This window comes from Xyrauchen texanus, chromosome 19 (assembly GCF_025860055.1).
Source record: "Xyrauchen texanus isolate HMW12.3.18 chromosome 19, RBS_HiC_50CHRs, whole genome shotgun sequence".
NCBI classification, from domain to species: Eukaryota; Metazoa; Chordata; class Actinopteri; order Cypriniformes; family Catostomidae; genus Xyrauchen; species Xyrauchen texanus.
Window position 1 is genome coordinate 32,699,207 of NC_068294.1, and position 19,866 is coordinate 32,719,072.

The 19,866-nt window shown below is 39.1% G+C and overlaps 1 protein-coding gene across 1 annotated transcript in view; it reads left to right on the forward strand.

Moving 5' to 3' along the window:
• The first annotated feature begins 988 nt into the window (after positions 1-988).
• LOC127659774 (protocadherin Fat 2-like) overlaps positions 989-19,866 on the forward strand; it is a 43,516-nt gene continuing 24,638 nt past the window's right edge. The window contains exons 1-9 of the mRNA XM_052149729.1: positions 989-4,244; positions 4,551-4,862; positions 9,661-9,719; positions 10,074-10,385; positions 10,709-10,919; positions 13,219-13,358; positions 13,528-13,803; positions 15,110-15,320; positions 15,518-19,558. Of these exons, the coding sequence (XP_052005689.1) occupies positions 989-4,244; positions 4,551-4,862; positions 9,661-9,719; positions 10,074-10,385; positions 10,709-10,919; positions 13,219-13,358; positions 13,528-13,803; positions 15,110-15,320; positions 15,518-19,558 (8,818 nt within the window). The remainder of the gene's footprint in view (positions 4,245-4,550; positions 4,863-9,660; positions 9,720-10,073; positions 10,386-10,708; positions 10,920-13,218; positions 13,359-13,527; positions 13,804-15,109; positions 15,321-15,517; positions 19,559-19,866) is intronic.

Below are 19,866 nucleotides of genomic sequence, written 5' to 3' on the forward strand. Positions count from 1 at the left end.
CGTCGTCTGAAGCCAGTTGTAAAGAGAATTGCTTTCAGCTGTACAAGGTGTAAAACAGTGAAGAGAAATGCTTATTTTATTTAATCTACCCCCCCAACAAAAACCAAAATATTACCATAACCATTAGTAGAGACAAATTGCAATTATAGGGATAAAATGCCAACATCCATATCACGCTTATGATTGTTTATACAAATGTGATTACCTCCTCATTTGAATAGGGATTGAACTGTTGTCTCTGAAATGGATCAACACGCTACCAATTGGGAAAGTTAACTGTTGTGGAGCCGTTGCAAATATGTCCTATTTCCCATAGGAGATATGAGATAGGATATGACAATGAGTCAGCATACTGTTGCCGATCCTAATGTACCAGGACTTTCAGAAACAGCATGCCGACTTCCTGTGTGATCATGTTGCCCATACACAAAGACAAAGTGAAAGATAGAGAGTGATTTATGGCTTTCAGAATTGTTATCATACATATAGATAATTATACAGGCGACTGCCAGAGAATTATACTACAATTATGTGTAAATTAATTGTTTATCTTTATCAAATTTGAGTTTCTTTCTCTCTCTATATAAAATGCCACAAACTACTGTAACTGCTGTTAAATATGCTAAATGTAGATGACTGGCTGACTGGCTAAGTCATATGAAAATGTGTCACCTGTTTCAAACGGGTCTAGGGCTCTTTCACACAATTAAACAATATAATGTAACTTGTCATGGCATGTCAAAACAGGAGACAAAATACCTGACTGTTGCCTTTTACTGGGTGAAACAGACAATAAAATGAGTGTGTGTGTGTGTTTTAAACTTTAAGTTTATATACAGTGGTCTTCACAAGTTGACTTTTACGTATCTGCAAGGCTTCAATACATCAAAATACAGAATGGTCCAACTGTCAGAAAATAGAGCACCTTAAAACACATTCTTTTTTTCCCCTATCTTCAGGTCTGTGGGTCCATGTTGGGACAGTGAGAATGGCCTTCATAGACACAGCCATAATTCTCACTGTCATAGTAGTCCTGGGAACCATAACCAGATGTCATGGCAGCCTGGTTAAAGACAACTCACTGCTGAGGTTCACACATCATTTTTACAATGCCAGCATTTATGAGAACTCTGCCCCCAGGACCTATGTGGAAAGCCTAGTCCGAATGGGCATCATACTGTCTGATCCCTTCTGGGGCATCAAATACAAGATTGTCGCTGGCGATGATGATGGCCTTTTCAATGCCGAGGAGGTAGCTGTAGGAGATTTCTGTTTTCTGAGAATCAAAACACGAAGCAGTAATTCAGCGGTGCTCAACAGAGAGGTACGAGACATCTACACTCTTACCATTGAGGCTACAGAAGGAACCTATGACAACCAGGCGAGAACAAAGGTATCGATCCAGGTGCTTGACACGAATGATCTGAAACCACTCTTCTACCCTGCCTCTTATCACGTGCTAATCAAAGAGGACACACCAATCAAATCAAGCCTGGTGAAAGTGAGCGCAACAGATGCTGATATTGGCCGCAATGCAGACTTTTATTACTCATTCACGACTAGATCACACCCGTTCGCTATTGATCCTTTCACCGGGACTGTTACACTTGTAAAGAAACTTGACGCAAGTCAGGGAGACCGGTATGACCTAACTGTTCTGGCAGAGGACAGGACAAAGAAAATCTCTGGTGTACAGAAGTTCGGAAATATCGCAACAGTTGTTGTGACCGTTCAGAAGGTTACCGAAAACTTTACCCTCACCAGTGGTCCATCATCCATTCCTCAAATGGATGATGACAAAATAAGTGTGAACATCAGGATGGAACCCAAGGAAAAGGAGAAAGTGGCATCTATAAGCATAGTTGAAGGGGATCCACTTAAGTACTTTGAGATTATTCCATCTGCTTTGCAGCAGGATGGTGGATTTCAACTGGTCTCAACAAAATGGATTAACTGGTCACAAAACCCATTCGGATTAAACATTTCCCTTCAAGCCAAAGACAAAAGTAACCCCCCTTTGCTAACACCAGTAAAACATGTGCACATCCCTCCTCCTCAAATGAAACCACTAATGTTTGATCAGAAAAACTATCATGTCACCCTTAGCGAATTTTCTCCACCAAAAAGTCCCATACTTAGAGTATCTGTAGGTTTGAGTTCCAGAAACATCACCTTCAGCATCAAAGAAAACTCAGACAGTGATAAATTTAAAATCAGTGCCAAAACCGGTGTCATTGTAACCAAGCAGTCTCTTGACTTTGAAAAGCAATCTCATTATGAGTTTGATGTCACTGTTAATGATGGAGCAGCAGTTACCCATGTCATTGTAGATATTATTGATGAAAACGATAATGCCCCTAGTTTCACATCGCCCTCATACCAGGCTTCTCTGCCTGAAAATGTTCCAATTGGAACAAGCATTTTGGTTGTCTCTGCCATTGATGTGGACAAAGATAACAACGGTTTTGTCACCTACGCAATAGCAAACACAGGTCCCGTGCCTTTCAGTATAGACCCATTGACTGGTGTGATTTCTACCTCTGAGGAATTTGATTATGAACTCATGAAGAGATGGTACCACTTGAGGATCTGGGCCTCTGATAGTGGCAGCCCTTTTAGCAGAGTGAGTGAATGCTCAGTTACCATCACCATGACCAACATCAACGACAACATTCCAGTGTTTGAGCGGGTGGCGTGCAATACCTCCATACCCCGAGACTTTTCTGTGGGGAAGAGTATTGCAGAGATGTCAGCACTCGATCTGGATGAGCTACAGCAGATTAAATACAGAATAGAGTCTGGGAACGATGATGGATTGTTTGCCATTGACTCCGTTTCTGGCATCATTAAACTTGCCAAGGCCATCCCCTCAAACTATGGAGACACTGAAAATTCTGTCTATACACTTAAAATAACAGCAACAGATGGAAAATATAGTGCTGACCTCAACACTGTAACTTTGCGTATCACAGGCAAGGGACAAGGTGCCACCACACATTGCGAGGAGACCGGAATTACTAAGCAGCTGACAGAGAAGCTTATTAAATCATTTAAGCCTTCACTCACTGTCAAAGAGGAAGAGTCTATCTCAGATGTTCACATCATTAACCACCACTCTCCAAAGTTTGTTGTGGGCACACCAAGCTCGATTGACATCAGGGAAGACTTTGCTCTCAATAGATCAGTGGTACAGTTGAATGCCATTGATAATGATTCTGGATTTAATGGAAAGCTTGTCTACGCAATTTCCAGTGGAAATGAGGATGGATGTTTCACAATTGAAATGAACACAGGGGACCTGAAGGTAATTTGTGCATTGGATCGAGAGCAAAAAGAATTTTACATTCTGAACATAACAGTGTACGACCTGGGATCTCCACAAACCTCTACATGGAAATTTCTTGCTGTCAGTATTTTGGATGCAAACGATAATCCACCATTATTTTCGCAGCCGAGATATATTGTAAACGTCCCTGAAAACATAGAGACTGACAAGAGCATCTTCAAAGTCAGTGCATTGGATTTTGACCTTGACGACAATGGAGCATTTATATATTCTCTGTTAACCTTTACCAATTTGTTCACGATAGATGAAGTCACAGGGGTAGTAAAGGTAACTGGCCATTTAGACAGAGAGAACTTTAGTAGATATGACCTTAAAATTGAGGCTAGAGATCAAGCAAAGCAGGACCCTCAGCTTTACTCATTTGCAGATCTAGTGGTTGTACTGGAGGATATCAATGACAACCCTCCTAAGTTTGTACCCACAGTCTACAGGATCAAGGTTCCAGAGGATGTTCCACCGGGTACTGTGCTTTTATGGGTGGAAAGCTTTGACTTGGATCTGGAAAGTGGAGGACTCATCAGCTACAACTTAATGAACAATGAATCCAGAACATTTTTATTGGATACATCAACAGGCGGCCTGTCTCTTGAGCATGAAATGGATTTTGAAAGACAACAGTTTTATAACCTAACTGTTCGAGCTGTAGACCACGGAATACCCCGGTCTTTATCGTCTTCATGCTTCATTGAGGTCGAAGTGCTAGATGTCAATGAAAATCTAAATCGGCCTCTCTTCACCCTTTTTGTACATAAAGCAGCAGTAAAGGAGGACGCTAAAGTAGGAACCTCAGTCTTGACACTGACCGCTGTAGATAACGACCAAGGACGAGATGGAGTAGTGAGATACTACATCCATGATGGCTCAGGGCTTGGCGTCTTCACGATTGATGAAGAAACAGGTAAAGTATGATTCTGGTTACAATATTTCAAGTTTGCTTCACTCAGGTAAAGGAAATCCCTTGTGGATATTACTGATCTTCTCTTTTACCTGCTTTCCATATGTTGGTTCAGTATTCTATGCTAAAAAATTTACAGATTTTAAAGATTGTAAAGACAACGTGGTACATATCTGTTATCTGTCTCATATCTTACGTGCAAGTTTTTTGGTATTTCTAAAACCCACTGCCTCAAAATCTGTGACACTGCATGCAACTTAACATTCTTCTTTGGCTGCATTATTGGTTCTGAATAATTCTATTTTGCAGGTGTAATCCGAACCGCAGGCTCTCTGGATCGTGAAGCTGTGCCACACTATTGGCTGACAGTTTATGTGAAAGATCTGGGCACTGTACCACTGGTATCCTGGACTGAGGTCTACATAGAAGTTTGGGATGTTAATGACAATCCCCCAGAACTGTCTCAACCTGTCTACTTTGTCTCAGTGCAAGAGAATCTGCAAAAGGACAAATCAGTGCTCAAAGTATCTGCCACAGACTTGGACAAGTCCTCTGAGGGAAAACTAACTTTCCAGATCCTTGATTCACAGCGCAAATATTTCACCATTGACACAAAAACAGGTAAACTCTTCAAATGGTCCTTCATAAACTTCTCATTCCCATCAGTTTTGACTTATAGTTTCCACCTTGTATTAAGATGCATTTCGGCTTATCCGATTACATACGATCAGCCCCAAATACAAGTCCAAACAGGGTCTAAAGCATACTGTACGAATGTGTGTGACCACATCACATTTGAGGTGTTTCGCTAATCCGTCGTGTATGTGTCCCGATGTTGTGTCGAATTCTGTTCCCCATGTTTCCCCAGTGAGTGTTCCCTGTTGCATCATAAAACATTAAACATGGGGAACAGATTGTTCCCCCTATGTTTAATGTTTTACGGCACTATGGGGAACACTAACTTGGGAAACAGAGGGGGAACAGGCTTCGACACAACACCGGCAGCAGTGAAGCGCCACCCCTCCACTGAAAATCAACCACTACGCAAAAACAAGAATTTAAAATTTGCCGGTTCCTAGCGGCTTTAAAAGGAAATAGCCATCCGATCTGAAATTTTTAAAAAGCAGATACATACACAGTTACTAGAGCTTCACAGATCTTCTTTCGTATGTCTGATATTAAAACAGATGAGAAGCACGAACATCTGAAGCTCCTTTGATACAGGTATTCCACTAAAATATAACTTGGAGAAGAAGCAGGTTGTTTTTGCCCCCGCTTTCTTCATCTTTTCTGACTTTGTTGTGCTTTAACATCATGCTGTAACACACTGACATGGTGTGTGATGTATGTCGTCATTAAACAGAGACCCTCCCCTCCACATCCGAACACAAGTGGTCATAGGAGATGCATTTAACTGACCAGGTGTAAACAGTGATGTGTCTCACCTGACCACATGAGATCGGATCACCCGAGATGCATCGTAATACCATATGGAAACGGGGTCATAGAAATGCTGAAAAAAACCCTAAACAAATGACCTTTACAAATTCACATTCCACAATAGTTGTGATTCACTTCATGCGGTAAATAAATCTTTATTGATTTAACATGTCTGGGCACAAATTCTGTGCAACAGTGGTGTGCCACGTGAAGGGCACAATGAGTAGAGCCTCTAATTACTTTGATCTGTGTGTGTAATTGTGGGGCAAGGGTGCTGATTATTCTTTAGCAGGCACAGAGAGGTGCACAATCACAAAACACAACACCTCTGACCCTTTTCAAATCAAGTCAAGTGGTTTTTATTGTCATTCAACCATATACAGTTAGTACAGTACACAGCGAAACGAGACAACGTTCCTCCAGGACCATGGTGCTACATAAAACAACATAGGACAAACACAGAACCACATGATACTACACAGACTAAATAACATATCTATATAAAGTGCACGTGCAAACGTGTGCAAAAAGCACGGGACTGTACAATAAATTACAAAAAATTAACAGGACAATGGGCACAGTGAGAGACAGTATTCTGACCAGTACACAGTAGTGCAAAAAGATGACAATTTCTAAAAATGTCAGATGTAACCATAACATACTATGAGATAGTGTTCTATGCACATAACAGTTATTGAGGTAGCAGCCAGGTATAAAGTGACAATAATTAAAGTGCAACTCAGGACACGTGTGTGTGTGTGTGTGTGTGTGTGTGTGTGTGTGTGTGTGTGTGTGTGTGTGTGTGTGTATGTGTGAGCGTGTATTTATCACTTTGTGGGGACCAAATGTCCCCATAAGGATAGTAAAACCCGAAATGTTTGACCTTGTGGGGACATTTTGTCGGTCCCCATGAGGAAAACAGCTTATAAATCATACTAAATTATGTTTTTTGAAAATGTAAAAATGCAGAAAGTTTTCTGTGAGGGTTAGGTTTAGGGGTAGGGTTAGGTTTAGGGGATAGAATATAAAGTTTGTACAGTATAAAAACCATTATGTCTATGGAAAGTCCCCATAAAACATGGAAACACAACTTGTGTGTGTGTGTGTGTTTGTCAGTCCAGTCTCTGAGTATTGAGGAGTCTGATGGCTTTTGTTGCTTAACCTGGCCTTTGAACAGTAGCTTGGCAAATTAGAACCGCATTAACCAGCGTTGCAAGCTTGCACTTGTCTTAACTAAGTCTTGTCTCTTTGTTGTTGCCCCTGCCCCACCCTGAGCTAATAGACAAGAATTACAAAGAAGCCAGAGGGGGTTGGGGTGCATTATATAAAGGATATATCAGACTAAAATGCTCTTTAGACATTCGTTAGTGTTTGAGAGTGGCTAAAATTGTAGATATTTTCTCATTTTCATTGTAACTAAGCTAACAAGTTTGGCTGGAAGGTTTAGGCAAAAACTTCTAAAGAACTTTGACTTGTGTGGCATTGAAACTTTACTCTTACAGGAGACAGAAGCTCTCTGTGAATATTGTACAGATGTATATTCTAAGAGGATCAAGGAGAATGCTTAATGAATTATAAAATCAATGCTACATGCCTTATCAGATGTAGATATAGCAACAAATCACACTTCAGTGCTGTTTACCAATTTCCCCCCAGGGCTAAAGGCACTGAAGTTCTCTGGAGTTCTCAATTGCTCCATGTTAGAACAAGACAGTCTGGGATGACTCATTACTAGAATGAACATTGTGACTAAGCTAACCGACGTAATGAGTTAGCACAGCAAAATCGGATAATTTATTAGATATTAACTTTTTCTTGAAAGGGCAAAAAGGAAAGATAAATAATTCTTTGGTGGTTTGAGAGTAGAACTCACATCATCAAAAGCCAAATGCTAAAAGGGAGATTAAGACAAAGGGGTATAGCCAAAAAAATCTATATTTTTTTCTGATATTTTGATAGCTTTAAAGCACTCTTTGGCAATGGCAGACAACCTAACAACCAGTCTCAGTTAACGTCCTTTTCACAGATCCTGCCTTGAGCCATCAATCCATAATTTTCTAGACCAGGTGTTGCTAGGGTTGGAAGAGATCAGGGCTTAGCCCTCAGATGACCTGGTAACACATGGATATATTACCTCACAAAATCTTTAAAACAATGTTCAACAACTGGCTATAAATGCGAGGACTTTAACCCAGTTGACGGTTATTTCTTCAGTGAACTCGAATGAACGCGCAAACCGTTATCTACCATGGCCAACGCCTGTTGTGTTTTCATTACAGACAGATGGACTACTGGGTAAACAAAGTCAAGATCATAAAACAATTTTTTTTTTCTGAAGTAAAGCATGTCTTCAAAAAAGATCAGGACAATACATAAGGGGCACAAGATCCCGAAGCCTCCCCCTCGCAACGCCCCTGTTCTAGACTAATTTTTGTTCTTATTTTATTGACATTTGCTAGACTTCTATTTTTAGTAAATTAACCTAAATTAACATTATGTTTACTAATGCATAGACTTACATTATTGTAAGTGAGACAACAGAAACACTTAATCAAAAATAATACGTTATTAAAAATATATGTTAAAAGAATAGTTAGCCACAAAATTAGAATTCTGTCATAAGTACTTACCCTCTTGTTGCTCCAAATCCAAAGTACTTTCTTTTGACAGAACTCGGATTGTTTTAAGTGCTTAACAACGTATGCTCTCATGTGAACATGCGCATCACCTTAAATCAGCTTTAGTCTTGCAACTGATGACAAGATTTTCACAGAAAAATCACTAACATTTTGGGTTGTTTCACACCCAAACCGTATCGTATGCTTTCAGAAGACATGGAATATGATGCATGTGTAGCATGTACTACTTTTGATACTTTTAAAGATTTCAAATGAGACTCTATTTTCTGCCATTGTATTAAAAAGTCAGATGGAACATTCTTTTAAAAAATTTTTTTAAAGTTGTATTCAGCATAAGAAAGAAAATCATACGGGTTTGGAATGACCTGAGGGTAAGCAAATGATGACAGAATGTACATTTCTGGGTGTACTACTCCTTTAACTCAATCTGTTAATAATTTGTTATGAGTTGATGAATTGGTTATTCAGTAATTCAGTGTTGATGCTTTTGTCAATTATAATTATTTTATTTATTTGATATATTTTCTTAAATCAGCTCGCAGACTGCTTTGAATCCTTCACTGACCACCGTTTGAGAAACATTGCTTCAGAAGCTTTAAAGCAATTTCCAAATCCATGCAGCTTGCCAAGTTTACCCATTGTACCATGCACGATATGGAAGTCTTTCCACAGGTGGGCGTTAATGCCCAAACCACACTTTCTGGAATTGCTCTTACAGGATCACCTGCCTAAATACAAGCCACCATAAAAGCCCAGCAGGGATTGTTTTGAGTGCTGCACAGGTTGAAATACGCCATGGGTGCCTGCCTCCCTACCAGTTGTCTTCCACTTTAATGACACTCTCGAGTGTTTATTGCAGTGGTAATAAACTGTTGTCACTAGCGCTTTTTGTCCGATCTGATCCTGAAAACTGCTGTAGAGCCATGGAGCACACTTAACCAATCCCCTAACACTCAGTTGTGAAAATATACTTTATCTTCAAACCTCTTATGCTAACGCATAACACAATGTTTTTCACATGTCCCAAATGCAGTGACTCTTAAGCAGTGTCTCATTTGCTGTCAGTCTTTTGGCAACAGGGAAGTCTGGTCATTTAGTATGCATCAGCCCTGGCTAAATCCTCATTGACACGGACTTGAATAATAACTGTTGTTCCCACAGCTTGAATGCCGCAGGTTGACCTAGAATAAACGGTCGAGCAAAACAAATAAAGCTTGAAAAACAAGCCTGTGGGAAGAGAAAGTAAAATGGACAGCCCTATGGTGAATGAACAGGTGTACCAGCCATCTGAGAGTGCTGTCAGTGATCAGCCTGTCTGTTCTTCCTCTGTGTTTGTTTAGGTGTGATCAGCACCCTTGCTGCCCTGGACCGGGAACAAAAAGCTGAGCATATTATTGAGGTTGGTTCATTTTTAGGTCATCAACTGCAGGCCTGAGCCTTTCTCTGATGATTGCTGTGAATATATTTCTATTTCTATTTCCAGTGAGTTATTGTGGCTGTGTGGAGTATTTGTTTTCTTAAAAGACTGATTTTTTATTGTCCTAAAAAAATCTACATATAGTCCAATTGAATATTTCTGATTTTACATTTATTTGTCCATTGAATTTAGCTGTAGTTGTTTTGGATTTGGTTTTATAAAAGTGAAGCATGTTATAGTTTTGATGATACTGTCTCCTATTTTAGCTTAAAATTAAAGCTTTTTATAGAATCGTCGGTGATAAATGCTCTTGTGCTCTCCTGCTATGTTGTTTAGGTGATGGTATCAGATGAAGGGGCTCCTCCATTAAGCTCCACCGCCACTGTAATCATTGAAGTCCTAGATGAGAACGATAACAGCCCACAATTCAGCCATAAGCTTTTCCAGGTAAAGCTGCCTGAATGCCAGAGCTCGGCCGAGTTGCAAGACATCTACAGGATGGTGGCCCGCGATGATGATGTGGGGCCCAATGGCATGATCAGATACAGCCTAGAAGACACCATTGAGGATCGTTTTGATATCCATCCCAAGACCGGGGTGGTTACAGCTAGAGGAGTGTTTGTTCGAGGCAACTACAGTATTCTGACGGTATGGGCTACAATCATTTGTTACATCAGTTTGATTTCAATGAACTCTTTTTAAAAAAGAAAATAAAAATACTTCAAAATGTAAAAATGTGACTAATATATTCCGGTACAACTACTAAAAAATGACAGTAGCTATCCTCCTAATTTCATATGTCCGATACACTGGACATCAACAGAATTATTGCATTTTTGCCATGTAATAAGTTACAAATAACATTGTTTCTTTCCAATTTTCCCCAAGTTTGGGACTGGGGAGGATAAAAAGATACATTAGTATTTTGAGAGTTAACAGAAAGAATCCAATTTTTTAATACAATCTCATAGATAAAAGCGACAGACCAAGGCAACCCTTCAAGAATGTCTAAGGCCCGTTTGCATGTCGAATGGCTGCCCCAACCTGAACCCAGCTCCGAATTGCTGGCTTTTGATGAGCCCCCCTTCAGCTATGTGGTTATGGAGACAGATCCCATCACTGACATGGTGGGAATCATCCGCACAGAGATTACTAAGAATCTTCTCTGGTTTGACATTATCGGTAAGCCAGACTTTATTATTTACCATTCCAGTGCTGCTACTTACAATAAATATAAACAAGATGTCCTGAACTGGCACAGAGAATATGGAGATAAAAAACAAACAAACAACAACAACAGCATAAATTTTATAGTGTCTTCAATAGTACTGTGGTGTTTTCAAAACATTGTTCTGTTTGTTTGATTGGTTTAACAGTTTTGTCATTCTGTTTGGTGCTAATTGTGATGGAGAAATTACACATTTCACCTTTTAATAATGGTTTCGTAATAGGTATAAATTATGCTTTAATATAAGCGATAAATAAAGAAAAACAATTAATAAATTTTGTGCCAAAATGTTTTAAAGGTACCAAATAATAGTGTAGTGTTGGTTATCTTGGGCACATGATATAGTACAGCATGAAGGGGGTCTGCTGTCACTGTGATGCTATAGCTTTCCTCCCCTGTGATATGATATGTGCCAGGAGGCATATCTTAGGGCAGACACATTTCCTCAGATGACAAGCCAGAGCACCAGAGGAGCTCCATTCCTTACCGCTCCGGCATATTTTAATATTAAAATATTACAATTTTTCTGTTAGCACTAAAGCCTTTTTAATTAGGAGACAAAATCAATAATTAAAAGGAAAAAAAAAAATCAGTAATTAGTTATGGATTATTATTATACATACCTGAATGGATAGATTTAATAATAGTTGATTATTTATTTTCAGATATTAAAGGTATGCATAATATTCTAAAATGGTTTTACAGTAGACTTCAAATTATGTTTTAAAACAAGCAATACTTTATAATAACAGCCAGGAGATAAAAAAGAATGGAGAAATTAAGAAAAAAAAAAAAAAAAAGAAAGGTTAAATACTTTAAATTGTAGTGTAGTAGAATTTTAATTGAGAAAATGAACATTAAAGGGATAGTTCACCTAAAAATAAAAATACAATTTCTCATTATTTTCTCACCATCATGCAATCCCAGATGTGTAGAACACAAACAAAGAATTTTGGAAGAATTTGTCAGCTCTGTAGGTACAATGCAAGTGAATGGTGGTCAGAACTTTGAAGCTCCAAAAATCACATAAAGGCAGCATAAAAGTAATCCATACAAATCCAGTGGTTTAATATATGTCTTCTGAAGCAATGTAATCACTTTGGGGAGAAACAGATCAATATTTAGATCCTTTTTTATTATAAATCTCCACTTTCACTTTCAGAATGTGAAAGTGAAAATTGAGATCTATAGTAAAAAATGAGTAAATGATGAGTAAATGATGAGAGAATAAATTTTTATCTCTTTAACCAAGATTAAATTATGTATATGGTTCATTGTTAGTTCATGATATCTAATGCAATTTACTATTGTTACAAATAGAACCTTATTATAAGGTGTTATCAAAAATGTTTTAAAACAGAAAAAAGTCATATATTCAGCTTAATTAGAAACAAAGGATAAATATATAATACTACTATAGTGTTTCTTAGAAGTTGTGTGATTAGATAAAACATCAATAAAGCCACTAGTCTGCTAATCCTTAATTTAATCCTAACCCTGGGTTTTCATCATGTAGTTTGAATCCCTTGTCTGCTACTTTCTCTGTAGCAGCACTTTTTATCCCCCTATCTTGAGAATCCAGTTATTTATTGATTAGAAAAAAACAATGAGAGATCTTCAAACAGCTTCTCTTCAGAATGTCGCTCAAAGCCTCCATCAAGGCCAGTATTAGACACAGTCGGTGTTCGGCAAGAGAATGTTTGATGTGTACAGTTCGAAAATAAAGTGCCACTCAGAAACTGGCCTAGTCGTATTAAAACAAGACCAGAAAACTTTCAATAGGTGGAGATCTTAATAAACACCATATGTTAAAGCAAGCAAGAATTTAACCCCACTTAGTAAAAGTCTGGTCTGTTTATGCATGTGACAAATATTTTCCATTAAACAATAGTGCTGATTTCATGTACACTGTCAGTAATGCATTGTTTGTGGCATTGTTTTATGACTGGGTTTTACGGAAAAAAGTTGCGTGATTTGGCATGCCATACTCTAAAATGTGTATGAAACCTGTGCTGGTGGTTTTCATCAAAGTGTTTTGAGTTTTTGCACTTAAAAGGCTCACACAAGTTTTAGAGGGTTGTACGTGCTTTATAGATCACCTGAATCTTACTGTCACAACACTTCATAGTACTCACTCAGCCCTAAAGTAATGCATACGGGTTCACACACAAAGGTTTGCTAAGAGGTGTCAGTGATAAACCATGAGAATTTTAATGCATGTTATTCTAACCAATTGCTGGTTTCATAACTTAGGTGGAGATGAGCAACATGACTTCTACATTGAGAAGAACACAGGGAGTATTGTGAAAGCCCGACATCTAGATGCAGGCAGAACATCTCATTACAACTTAACAGTCAGAGTCACAGATGGATTAAAGGCCATAACCACTCAGGTATGGGCAGACATTCAAAATCCATCACATATTGAGCACTGACTCTGCATTATTAGCATCCACCTCTGTAAATAAAACATTACATTTAATTTTTATTTTTGGAATTAAGGTAACATTTCAATTGGTCTCACTGCAAGCCAATAGACAGCTGTTTTGATTTGTCTTTTAGGCCTACATTCAAGTAGTGGATATAAATGAGCATCGGCCCATGTTCTTGAAAAGCATCTATGAGGTGAGAGTGCCAGAGGACACAGCACCATGGAAGGAGATCATTTACATCAGTGCCCAGGATGCAGATGCCAACAGTGGGCTGTTTTACAGCATTCACAGCAGCCTTCACCCAGACAGCCTCAAGTATTTTCACCTGGACCAAAGGAGCGGTGCGCTCGTCATGAAGGAGGAGCTAGACTATGAGAGCATCTCCACTCATACATTGATTGTGATGGTAAAGTGACACTTGAACTACTCTTGTCTAAAGGTTGTAAATAAAAGGTATTTATATGCTCATTGCCTCTGGAATCTGTTTCAATTAAAGAAAAGCCAGGAAAAAATGATACTTTCTTTAATCATCATGAAATGTCATGTGATGGATAAAATGCTTTGTTATTTTTTCAGTTAGACTCAAAGCATTTTGGAATTCAGTTAATTATCAAGACTCACACAATGAGATACAGTGGTCAGAGCATGGGGATGGCCATAAATCTACATTCCTTAAACATTCCTGTCCTCACTAAAGTGCCTTACTTAAAAAGTAAAACATCAGCGGTCAAAATGCTGAATAGTCTCTTTAAAGGGATAGTTCACCGTTATAGTTCTCAGATGTGTGTGACTTTCTTTATTCTGCTGAACACTTACAAAGCTTTTTAGAAGAATATCTCAGGTCAATTGGTCCTTTTAGTTCAGGTGAATGGTGGTCAGGAATCTAAAGGTCCAAAAAGCATATAAAGGCAGCATAAAAGTAATCTATACAACTACAGTGGTTAAATCCATGTCTTCAGAAAGATATGGTAGGTGTGGGTGAGAAACAAATTAATATGTAATTCCTTTTTTCCAATAAATCTCCACTTTCACATTTTTCTTCTTTTGTTTTTGGCAATTCACATTCTTTGTGCATATCGCCATCTACTGTGGAGGGAGGAGAATTTATAGTAAAATAGGACTCAACTATTCTCACTTACACATATCATATCACTTCTAAAGATATGGATTAAACCATTGGAGTCTTATGGATTACTCTTCTTCTGCCTTTATCTGCTTTTTGGACCTTGACATTTTTGGCCGCCATTTTTTTTTGGCCTACAGAGCTGAGATATTTTTCTAGAAATCTATGTTCTGCAGAAGAAAGAAAGTCATACACATCTGGGATGGCATGAAGGTGAGTAAATGATGAGAGAATGTTCTTTTTTGGGTTAACTATCCCTTTAAAGAGATGAAAACTCATGTACACAACTTTGTGTTGTTTCAAACTTGTATGACTTTCTTTAGTGTAATACAAGTTGAGACATTTTTAGGTATGTTAAATGTTGCTCTTTCCCATGTATTTAAAGTGAATGTGAAGTGAAAGTGAATCTCTGATTTAGTTCCACTCAAGAAAGAAAGTCATAGGGGTTTGGAACAATTAAATAACAGAATTTTCATTTTTGGATGAACTATCCCTAACTTTTCAACTTTTGATTTAACCATTGTTGGATAGTAATTAATGTGATCTGGACTCAAACACAGTGAATCACTCAAGCGTTTTATCTTTGCAGGTCCGAGATGAGAAGATCCCAATAAAAAAGAACTTTGCGAAGGTTGTTGTGCATGTAGAGGACTGTAATGACCATATCCCCACCTTTATGAATACGCATTATGAAGGCACCATAACAAATTTAGCTCTCACTGGCACAGAAGTGCTGAGAGTCAAAGCGCTGGATAAAGATACAGGGAGCAATGCAGAGATTGTTTATTCCTTTCACTCTGGTAAGATATTTGCCTGGAGCACTGTGACCTTTTTTAAAATAAAAAATTACAATTAGCATTCACAGATACAAATTAAAAGTTTATGTGGCCATTTTTAAAATCTGCTTTGGTGGCAATTAACAAACAATAATTACATTGAATGTAAAATTATTATTTTACGTTATATCTTAATGTAAATGATCTCCTTTTCACTCTAGGTGGGAATGTGGATGGTGCCTTTGAAATTGACCAGGTCACAGGAAGCATCCGTGTGGCTGATGCATTAGACAGAGTTCCTCAGGAGCAGTATCACCTCACAGTTAAAGCCACAGATCAGGGCTTTCCCCAACACACTGCCCTTTGCTCGGTTACCATCGCTGTCAAGCTGTCTGAATTCACACCACCCAGGTTCTCCTCCCATGAATACATCACAGAGATAAGTGAGGCCAAACCTCCCGGCTCCCCTGTGCTATCTGTCTCTGCCAGCTGCCCGTCCTCCGTGCTATATAAAATCAATGATGGTGACACCAGTGGGACATTCCACATCAACGAGAACTCTGGACTGTTGTCCATTCAAAAAGCAATTGATTTTGAGCTAAATCCTTCTTACCGTCTGCAAATAAGAGCTACAACTACAGCAGGAGTCTCATCTGATGCTGTGGTTTATGTATATGTGATAGATGAAAATGACAATGCCCCTGTTTTCCATCAGGACACTTACCATGGCCAGATCAGCGAGTCAGCTCCTGTGAACAGCATGGTGACTGGGGACAACAACTTGCCTTTAGTGATCAAGGCATCTGATGCAGACAAAGACACAAATGCTCTTCTGGTCTTCCAGATCCTAGAGCCTGCAGCTCAGAAGGTGTTTAAAATAGATCCAAGCATGGGAAGCATCTCTTTAAAATCTACAGTTGACTTTGAGTCAACGCCTGAATATTTCTTCAATGTTCAGGTCTGGGATTCTGGTGAGCCCTCATTAAGTGCTTTCAAGCCTTGCAGGATAAATATTCGTGTCCTGGACTATAACGATTGTCCTCCTAAATTTGCTTTACCTGTATATGAAACTGCCCTCTCCTTACCTGTTTTTGAAGACATGAAAGTAATCCAAGTGACAGCTCATGATGCAGATTCAGCAGTCACTTACACATTTTCAGGGAGTAATCATAATAATGTTTTTAAAATACACCAATTGACTGGAATCATCTCATTGAATGACTTGTCTGAGCTAAAGCCCCATACTGAGTTAAAAGTTACTGCCTCCGATGGGCTATACAAAGACACTGCCATAGTGAAAATCAATATCACTGATGCAGCAAAGACTAGTCTGAAATTTGAGGAGAAGATGCATGAAGCCACGGTACTGGAGAACACTACATCTGTACAAATTTTAGCCGTTTTAATAGCAAAAGGTAGCTATCTAAATGAGCCTTTGCAGTACACTGTACTAAACCCACAGGGCAAATTTGTTGTGGTTCCATCATCTGGAGTTCTGCAGACCATTGGCATTCCTTTTGACCGTGAAGAACAGGATGAGTATGATGTAGCTGTGGAGGTCAGAGACACAAGACATCCACCACGTGTAGATGTCACTCATGTTAAGGTGTATATAGATGATATCAATGACAATGCTCCTAAGATATCAAATTTGCCTCATTCGCTGATGATATCAGAGGAGATCGAGCCAGGGGATGTTCTCTTCCAAGTGCTGGCAACTGACAAGGACTTCGGCAAGAATGGATCAATAATATTTTTACTGGAGGATGATTTTAGTTTTTTCAGAATTGACCCTTATCTTGGGGATGTGTCCCTGCAAAGACCTTTAGACTTTGAGTCTTTGAATAAATATGTGCTCACTGTACTGGTATCAGATGAGGGTGAGCCAAGTCTATCAGCCGCTGGAACACTCTACATTCAAGTGCAAAATCGTTCTCATCCAATATTTCAAAGCCTGTTCTACCCGCTAAAATTACCTGAAAATATTACTCCTTTTACAACGATCCTGCATGTACAAGCAAGAAACCCAGAGGGATACCACCTAATCTACAGTCTTGAGGAAGAAAGCACCTCCAGATTTTTTCACATCGATTTCAAAACAGGAGTCTTAAGTGTCACTGATTTCCTAGACTTCGAGACTCAAACAAAGCATATTTTGACTGTTCGAGCCACAGATTCGGTGACTGGCACTTTTACAGAAGCCAAAGTGGAGATTGATGTGGAAGATATAAATGACAATAACCCAGTCTTTCAGAGGCTTACTTATGTTGCAGATGTGTCTGAAGGCCTTCCAATAGGCACATCTGTTATACAGGTTTCTGCCGTTGACAAAGATTCTGGCAGCAATTCAGATTTAACCTACCAAATTATTGACAAAGAAACAGATTTATTTGAAATCGATCCACTGAGTGGGATTTTGGTGACGTTACAATTGTTAGACTATGAAACCACACAGCAGTTCACTCTGAAAGTGAAAGCCACAGATAAAGGTACACCTCGGCTCAGTAGTGTGGCCCACATCATTGTGAATGTTGTCGATGTCAATGACAACCCCCCAAGTTTTATTGAACCATCTTATCGAGCCACCCTCGATGAAATGGCCACTTGTGGCCACATAGTTATCAAAGTTCAGGCTTCAGACCCTGATAGTAAGGATGACCTCCAATATAAAATACTCTCAGGAAATGAAGGCAGATATTTTTCTATTAATGAATCATCTGGACTTATCTCATTCTCTAATGTTTGCAAGAGAAATTTGGATCCATTTTATAACCTCACTGTTGCAGTTTCCGATGGCGTGTTCCAAAATACTGCCCCTGTTAACATTGACATGACAAATGACAACAAACACAGCCCCTATTTTAGCCAGAACATTTATGAGGCTGATCTGGCAGAGAATGCAGAAGTGGGAACCCGTGTTATCCGACTGGCTGCTATTGACCCGGACGACGGGCCATATGGCAGTGTGGACTACACCATAATTAACAAGCTGGCCGATGAAAAGTTCTCCATAGATGAAGATGGACAAATCATGACTTCTCAGTCTTTGGACAGAGAAAATCCCTCTCAAAGAGTGATTGCTATTAAGGTCATGGCTAAGGATGGTGGAGGAAGAGTGGGCTTTTGCACTGTAAGGATTATTCTAACGGATGAGAATGATAACGCCCCTCAGTTTAAAGCTTCAGAATATCAGGTTTACATTCAGTCGACAGTAAACAAAGGCTCGCCGGTGATTCAAATAATGACTTATGATGCTGATGAAGGCAAAAATGCTGATATCACTTACACTGTAGAAGAGGCGGAGGAAGTTACAGAGGACATAATTGAGGTCAACCCTTTTACTGGAGTGGTCAGTGTCAAAGAGAGTCTGGCTGGGTTAGAGAATAAGATTTTCAACTTCAAAGTTAAAGCTCGGGATGGAGGCATTCCTTTTTACAACTCATCTGTGCCAGTAAAGGTCAAGGTGATCCCACCTGAGGTGACTCTGCCCAGGTTTACCGAGCCCCTGTACTCATTCTCAGCCTCTGAGGACCTCCCTATCGGATATGAGATTGGCACGGTCAAGGCTGATGCTGACATGCCTCTGATATACAGTTTGGTAAATGGTAACACTGTGGACAGCAACAAAGACCATATTTTTGCAGTTGACAAAGATAGCGGTACAGTTGTGGTGCAGAAGAATGTTGACCATGAAAAAACCAAGATATATAAGATTGACGTTATTGCTCAAGGTAATCACAATGGCACTGATGTAGCATCTCTTGTGTCCGTTCACATAGAAGTTCAAGATGTTAATGACAATCAGCCAATGTTTGAGGCTGACCCGTATAAGGCCTTCCTTGCAGAAAATATGCCTACTGGCACCACAGTTATTCAAGTGACAGCTAATGATGCAGACACAAACATCAACGGAGAAGTCTCATATACACTTGATCTGGAGTCAGATGATGTTGGCGACATGTTTACCATTGATTCACAAACTGGCTGGATCACTACCTTAAAAGAGGCTGACTCTGAGACCAAACAGCTTCATAGATTCTATGTGGTGGCCACTGATCATGGTGACCTTGTCAAGCTGTCTTCTTCAGTTCTAATTGAGGTAACCATCATGGATGAAAATGACAACCCACCTCAGTTTACAGAGGAGATCTACCAAGGGTCCATCCTGGAGAACAGCAGGCCTGGAGAGCCCATTGTTACTTTGACAACTGCTGATATGGATGTATCTGCAGATAATAGGCAGATTGTATGTTACATAACAGGTAAGATCAGTAATTTGTGTAGCTCATTTATGACTGATGATCTGTAGAGAAACAATTGACTATTAATACAACTATTATTAAAGACAACTATAGACTATAGTTAGCAAGCCATTCATTGGATGATTGCTCCCAAAAGTGCAAACAATGTGGCTGTGTTGCACACATCACTTTTTGTTAGAGTATCCCATGCAGCCAAATATAAAAACATTGGCTCAACCAGTGATGGGAGTTTGAGGCTGGAATATTTGTTAGTATTGGGAAAACTTTTTTGAAAGCTGATAGTTATATTATTATTTTTTAATTCTGTT